Raw genomic sequence first — 8,150 nt, 5'->3', positions numbered from 1 at the left:
TAGAAGACTGCATCAGATTAAAATATGATCACTCCTTTTACTGATATTTAAAACTATACTCCCAATATGCGTGGTTAAAGCAGAAACTGTCAGTAGATATCTGAAGGTTATTTGCACTTGACATATTTTATTATCAGGGTACTTAGTTCAGGGGGGCTAAGTTAATGATTCAACTGTTATGAATTTTATTTGATTATGAAATATGTACTGTTTACCCAACCTTTTTTTTTGTCTACTCCATTAATGGAACTGTGATCAGGACATTAACTTTCTTCTGGAGTTCAGCAATTATATTAGGAGGTCTTGTAATCCAAAGAAATACGTATTTTAATTTATTTCATATCAAACTAAGTGCACCTCTGGTTGTATGACACCAACTTATTGTTTTAAAATAATCTAAATTCAAAATTTCCATCGACATTTTGTATTAGTTGTGTTCCAAACATCACCATCATCAAAATGATAATAATAATAATAATAATAATAATAATAATAATAAAATAATAATAATTATAATAATAATAATAATTTAACATCCACTTTCCGTGCTGGCATGGGTTGGATGCTTTGTCAGGGGGTGGTGAGCCAGGAGACTGCTCCAAGCTTCAATCCAATGTCTGTTCTGGCATGATTTCTACAGCCGGATACCCTTCTTAATACCTGCTAAACACAAAATAATAATAAAGTTTTTCTAATTTTACCAAACTCTTCATTATTTTCAAAATTGATTGAAATACAAGCAGTGTATTTCAACAGAATTATGGTAACAAAGGGATTGAAATATATAAATGATTGCCTGTGTTGTCTACCTGAATGTCTGTTTGTCTACGTCTCTGTCTGTCTGTCAGGCTGATCGTCTGTTCCAAGCTGAATGTATAGAAGTATACCTTTCCAAAGAGAAGGCTATAAACAATGCAATTTTTTCTGATACTTTTTACATTCTTTAAAAAAAAAGCACTTGATAAAAGTTATTGATTAGAAAAATAATTCATTTAAAGTAATTATTGAAATTAGTACATGGTTAAGAAGGTTTTCCTCCCGACCATATGGTCTTGGGTTCAGCCTCTTGGGTAAATGTCTTCTGCTTTAGCTCTTAGGTTTGGTAGATGACAGAATCTGAAAAAAGCTCACCATTATGTATGTGCGTGTGTGTGTGTGTGTGTGTGTGTGTGTGTACACTCTTGACTCAACATTATGTGATGGTTATAAATGGCCATCACTGTCCCTGAAGTACTGTGTTTTGTTTCCAGTCCTCTGTGGAAACATATGCTTGGCTATAGAAAATATTACCTTGCTTGGAAACTGGTGGGGGTGATGCATCAGAAAGGACATCTAGCTGCAGAAAATAAACCTCAATAGCATGGAAAAGTGGATACTAAAATGGGGATGATGAAAATGATGATGAATGAAAAAATGAAAAACAATTTCTGTCAGAAAATATATTGAAAAATATATGCTAAAGTTTTGTTATTTGTTCTATATTTGTGTATTTATTTGCACATTTTTATGTACCTCAATTTAAACCATCTCCTGAAATGCTAGGATGCAAACACAGTTCTGCATGAATCAAAAGGCATAGCATCTTGTTTGATGCTCTGACAAGTCTGACAATCCAATGCTCTGGATTGCTACTTTTTTTTTGATCCTGAGAGAAAGGATGAAAGGCAAAAGTTAATCTCAGCTGGATTTGAACTCAAAGCTCAGAAATTTATAATAAATATTGTGTGGTATTCTATCCAACACTCTTGCAAACTTTGACTATTTGTATGATTTTACAATTTGATTGGTGCTGATGATCCTAAGGTGAAGGACTTAAGATTGAATACAAATTAGTCAATCCATTGGGTTGGGGCCTCACTACAATAATGGGGACTGGTATGCCGTAAAACTTTAAGCAAAACACCCTGAAACATTGCACAATTTTTTCTGATTATCCCTGAAACCTACTGGCGTTTGGTGTGTGGAGCGTTCAATTGATGTCACTTGCAGAAGCAAGCTGTTTGCAAGTCTCTATATGTATGTATGCATCTCTGTCTGTCTGTCTGTCTGTCTGTCTCTTTCTTTCTTTTTCTCTCTCTCTCTCTCTCTCTCACACACACACACATATCAGTCATCATTGTCTTTCTTTAACATCCATGTTCCTTACTAGAATAAGTTGGACTGTTTGATAGGATCTGGTCCAAAGACTGCTTCAATTTCCAGTGTCTACTTTGTCATGGTTTCTAAGACTAGATGTTCTCCCTAATACCAACCACTTAACAATCGTTATCATTTTTTTTAATGTTCACCTTTCTGTGCTTGCATGGGTCAGATGATATTTATTGAAACAAATTTCTCTGGCTGGACATGTTTCCATGAAAGGACACCACTTGTCCAACTGTGTCACTTGTCTAGAACTATCATGTAATATCAAGACAAGGAGACACAGAATCTCTTTTTTGTGACAGGCTTCTTTCAATTTCCATCTACCAAATCCATGTGCAAAGCTTTGGTTGGTATAGGGTTATAGTAGATAATATTTGTCCAAATTTCCACACAGTAGGACTGAATATAATAACTATGTGTTTAGGAAACAAACTCCTTAACCACACATTCATACCTGCATCAAGGCACCATTGGCAATCCTCACCCCTACATCTACCCTTCAACCTTACCTAATCCTTACAGACGATGCCTGCCTCCTATCTCCATTTCCTTGCACCCCTACACTCCTAGCTTCTCCATCCTCACTTACTTCTACTCACCTTGTACCTTAAGGTGCTATCTGGACACCTCATCACTGCTATTTATCTCTTCACAGCTACTACTGATTCATTTCTAACTCTCTCCTAAATTGTGAATAGTCATAAAGCCCTTCCCTTTGAATTTCCCAGGCTTGCAAGGTGCATGGTGACCTCCTATGTGCAGGTGGCACAAAAAAAGCAACCAGTACACACTGTAAAGGGGTTGGCATAAGGAAGGGCATCCAGCCATAAAAACCATGCCAAAATCAGCCACTTAAGCACAACGCAGTGCTTGGACCCATTGGATCCTTGTCAAGCTGTCCAACCCACACCAACATGGAACATGAACATTAAATGTTGGTGATACAATGATGATATATTTTCAATATTTTTTCTTTCCGTCAGATCACCAGCATATTCGATATAATCCCTTGAAAGAGGAATGGATTTTGGTGTCACCTCATCGCATGAAACGTCCTTGGAAAGGTCAAGTGGAAAAGGATGAAGTTGATGACATTCCACGTTTTAGTCCATGTAATCCACTTTGTCCTACAGCTGTGAGATCAAATGGCCAGGTAGGATTTATGACTGTATTATGTACACAGAATCTTCTCTTTCCCGTTCTTTTCTGTCTTGCAACTCAATTGGTAATTTCACTGGTGCTGTTGGCATGGAAATACACACTGTATGGTGGTTGGTATTAGGAAGGACATCCGGCCATAGAAAATATGTTAATGATGACCCTGGAGCTCGGCACATCCCTGTGGCTTGCCCAATCCTGTCAAACTATCCAACCCATGCCGTCATGGAAAATGGACATTAAATGATAATGATAGTGATGATATGATCCTCTGGATGCTTTTATCATCATCATTATTGTCTTCATCATTTTAATATTCACTTTTCCATGCTTGCATGGGTTGGACGAGACTACATTGTTGCAGACTTTTGGCTAGGTGCTGCTCCTGATCTCAACCATTACCTGTTTCCAAGTAAGGTAATAATCTCCTGTCTATTGAACAGTAACAGTCCAGATTGGAGAAAAACAACACTGCTTGAATAAGCCTTTTGTTTACAGTCGGTAAACACATCTAAAGACAATTGAATTCACTCACACAAACACAGACACACACATGTACATACATTATACATACATACGTGCACACACACACACACACACACACACACACACAAGGTATTGGTTGGTCTGTGGCTAGAGTATAGACTGCCAACCAAAAACATTCATAGTGTGGGACTGAATCTCTAGTCAGGTGATTCCAAAGGAAACTTGTTAACCACACAGCCATGTTTGTGCTTTGGCATATTAGAGTATAAGAGACTGAAATATCTCTTGTTGTTAATTTGGATGGGAGAAGACTATTACAGTTTTTCTTTTCTTTGTGCTTTAGGCTGACATTCCTGTGCCTGCTGTAAAGCACACCAGCATGATATTTTTGCTGGCTCCTTTGACATAGTTAAGATATAATTAGAAATTAATTTATTTTCTATTTGCAAGCAAGAACTCTTGTAATCTAAGTAAGATGACCAGCAGCTCTTAAGTGAGTATGCTGCAGACAACCTTACTGTATTCGCCTCTACTTAATCTCTTATGATATAAGGAAATCATAAACATGTGCCACTTATGTTTTTCTTTCTATATTTGATCTCCATTATACAATAAGAACTGCTTGTCATGTAAATCTGTTGTTAGCTGTGATCATATGTATTACTTATTTGGAATTAATATAGTTTTGGATTATTTTTAGTTCCTACTTTAAGTTCAGTTTGGTACTAAGTACATATCCAGGGAAAAAGACACCTAATAATGAGACATTATCATCAATATCATCATTTAACATCTTCCATTTTCCATAAAAGCATAGATTGGCTGGTTTAACAGGAGCTGGTGAGCCAGGGGACTGCACTAAATGCTAATATCTGTTTTGCCATGGTTTCTATGGTTGGATGTCCTTCTTAACACCAACCATTTTGCAGTGTGTACTGGGTACTTTTTATATTGCTCTGGCTCTAGTGAAGTCACCAAGTAGCTTGCAAGACAAGACCTCAATCTCTCAAATGAAGTGGGAGTAGTATTGAGGGAGGTGGTTTTATGCCAGGTGATGAGAGACAGAAACAGGTGTCTTGCAGTAGAGGAAATAGATACATGGTTACTCCAGTTGGAAAAGAGAGAAGATGGTGGTGGAGATGTGTCAGGTGAACATCAGAGAAGTGATATGGGTGGGTAAGTAAGTTCATGGGAGTGTGAAGAAAAGTGGCTGATGGATAGGGGTGGGGATAGAGGGAAATGCAGTGAGTGGTAAATCTCAGTGGGGCAAGGTTAATTGTCTGAAAAATGACAATAATACTCTCTTTACTCTTTTACTCTTTTACTTGTTTCAGTCATTTGACTGTAGCCATGCTGGAGCACCGCCTTTAGTCGAGCGAATCGACACCAGGATTTATTCTTTGTAAGCCTAGTACTTATTCTATCGGTCTCTTTTGCCGAACTGCTAAGTTACGGGGAATTAAACACACCAGCATTGGTTGTCAAGCGATGTTGGGGGGGGGGGGACAAACACAGACACACAAACATATACATACACATACATATATATATATATATATATATATACATATATATATATATATATATATGTGAGTGGATTTGGTAGACGGAAACTGAAAGAAGCCCGTCGTATATATGTATGTATATATATTTGTAATTGTTTCTATTCTAATCCAACAATTACCTTTCATTATTTCTTTGTAGAACATATACTAGTAGTTTCTTGTTTTTGGTTATGAAATTTTCAAGAAAGTACAAGAAACTCTCAGAAAAATCATTGTAGATTTCGGAAAGATCTAGAAACTTTAAGAATATTTTCAGACATTCTTAGGAAATTTTAAATCGATATCTATTGGTCTGGTTTTGATTGTTTTTTTACTACAGTCTACAACATAAGGCTCATTGAAATTTTCTTTATTCCCCTCAATAAATTTTGTAATTCATATTTATTTATAGAATACTGCATGCTGGTTGAGAAATGAATGTTATTTTTAAAATAGTTTTTTCAACTGTACTGACAGTTTTTTGTTCCAAAAATAACAACAAATATTGCTGTTGAATATTAACAAGTTGCACAAGTAACTTTAGTTCATACTCCTGAACTACAGCTTGCAAACCCGTTAAGATGTTGTGAAGAGACAGTTATTTAGTTCTGGGTCTGTCTTGATTAGAAAGCCTGAATCTCTTCTGTTCGGCTTTCATTTCTCAATTCCTTCAATTTTCTTCCAATTGATTTCAAATTTGGTGTATTTATGTAGTTTTGTATGCTAATTAAGGAAATTAGTAAATAAAAAAGCTAATAGCTTTTAAAGTTTATAAATTTTGGTTAATTAATTTTAGCCAACTGAAAGCCACAGATATATTGGTGCATGTTTTTATAGTAACAGCCAAAGCTGTTGTATTAGTCTACTTACTCATCTGTTGCTGCCCTGTCCCATCACACATAGTTTACCTATCTGCTGCTGTCAGAGCTATAGTTTAAACCTCTGTAACATTTTTCTAAAATTTTTCTGGAACAATTGAATCTCAACATCAGATTCTGTGTGAAAAATTACATCAATACACCAAATTTGAAAATTTTCACTTCATTTTAAAATTTCATAAAGTGAAGCCAAACAGAAAAAATCTGAAAGTCTTGTAATCAATGCCATTCTGTGTTTTTAATTTTTTCGTATACTAGAGTACATTATTTAATGCATTCCTTTTTTTGGATACACTGACATTTCTTCACTAACTTCTCTCCTTTCACAACTGGGGTAGCTATGCATCTCCTTTACTGCAAGACACCTATTTCTGCCCTTCTATACTTTAACCTCTCATAATCTGGCTTGTAGCCATCTCCCTCAGAAATACTGCCCACCTTTTCAGTTGAGGGGTCTTATTTGGCAAGTTACTTGGTAAGCACACTTGTGCTGGTGCTATGTAAAAACCACCCAGTACACTATAAAGTGGTGGATATTAGGAAGGACATCCAGCCATAGAAATCCATGCCAAAGCAGACAGTGAAGCTTGGTGCAGTCTTCTGGCTTATCAGCTCCTGAACTCTCCAATCCATGCATGTTCTTGTTTGCACTCCGTCGCTTACGACGTCGAGGGTTCCAGTTGATCCGATCAACGAAACAGCCTGCTCGTGAAATTAATGTGCAAGTGGCTGAGCACTCCACAGACACATGTGCCCTTAACGTAGTTCTCGGGGAGATTCAGCATGACACTGTGTGACAAGGCTGACCCTTTGAATTACAGGCACAACAGAAACAGGAAGTAAGAGTGAGAGAAAGTTGTAGTGAAAGAGTACAGCAGGGTTCGCCACCATCCCCTGCAGGAGCCTCATGGAGCTTTTAGGTGTTTTCGCTCAATAAACACTCACAACGCCCGGTCTGGGAATCAAAACCGCGATCCTATGGCCGTGAGTCTGCTGCCCTAACCACTGGGCCATTGCGCCTCCACAAACCCAACCGATGCATAGAAAACAAGTATTAAACAATGATGATGACAATGATAGGGTGTAATTCGAGGGATATTTAGCTGCTATTACACTGTGTAACAGGATTTTTGTCCTTTGGTAGCAGCTGTTATTTCCTGTTTGCTTATCCCTAGAAAGTATGGAAAATGACTAATATTTCCTTCGAATGTGGCTTTGGTTACATTTATTCAAACTCTGAAGAATCCCTTTCCACATATGACTGATGTTCCCCCACTACTCCTGCTCATGATCAGAGATACACATATTGTCAGCCACTAAAGGACATGCTCAAGTGTTTAAGGTCAAGCAACTGACAAGCAAATCTGCAGTATTGAGCAGAATATTTACTACAGCAATATTTCTGCTTAAGCAATTCAGCACTGAATCTATCTGAAATATAATGAAACATATACCACTTTCATAACATTGATGTCCAGGTCATAAGTGCAAAGTTTGAAGAGAATACTTGTCATTTCCTTTGGTTTCTAGATAAAAGGAAATGGGAAAGAACACTTACTGAGAAAAGACAAAAAACAAAAAAAATGTTACATTAGAAGATTGAGTAAATATTTAAAGGCTCCTTTTTTGATTTAGTAGCATCAAAATATTTGTTGGCCCTAAACATTAGTCATTTTGATTATACTGGGAATGTAAAGTAATTATTGGGAGGACATTGTATGATGTGATGAGTTCTCTCAGATGTAGTCAACAGGATCTTACAGTTTATTTGAGTAAGAAGTGACAGTATCACTTCTCACTTAACAGACTTCAGGATCTTGTCATGATTAATGTTTTTAAAATGTAAATATTACTTCTTTCAAGGCTTCTTTGAAATGAGTAACATTTCCATTTTAAAAACATTAATCATTATTATATTTAAAAAATTTTCTTAATGGAG

General features: G+C 36.6%; 1 protein-coding gene across 2 annotated transcripts in view; it reads left to right on the top strand.

Annotated features, from left to right (window-relative positions):
* Positions 1 to 8,150, top strand: part of LOC106871801 (galactose-1-phosphate uridylyltransferase) — a 76,498-nt gene that overhangs the window by 10,218 nt on the left and 58,130 nt on the right. Inside the window, exon 2 of one of the 2 annotated variants that reach the window (XM_052978201.1) lies at positions 3,129 to 3,298. The exons of the other annotated variant lie outside the window; for it this stretch is intronic. Coding sequence (XP_052834161.1) covers positions 3,129 to 3,298 — 170 coding nt within the window. The remainder of the gene's footprint in view (positions 1 to 3,128; positions 3,299 to 8,150) is intronic. 2 annotated transcript variants of the gene reach the window in all.

This window comes from Octopus bimaculoides, chromosome 2 (genome assembly GCF_001194135.2).
Source record: "Octopus bimaculoides isolate UCB-OBI-ISO-001 chromosome 2, ASM119413v2, whole genome shotgun sequence".
NCBI classification, from domain to species: Eukaryota; Metazoa; Mollusca; class Cephalopoda; order Octopoda; family Octopodidae; genus Octopus; species Octopus bimaculoides.
Note: the sequence above shows the minus strand (reverse complement) of the source record. Positions and strands in the feature narration are given on the sequence as shown.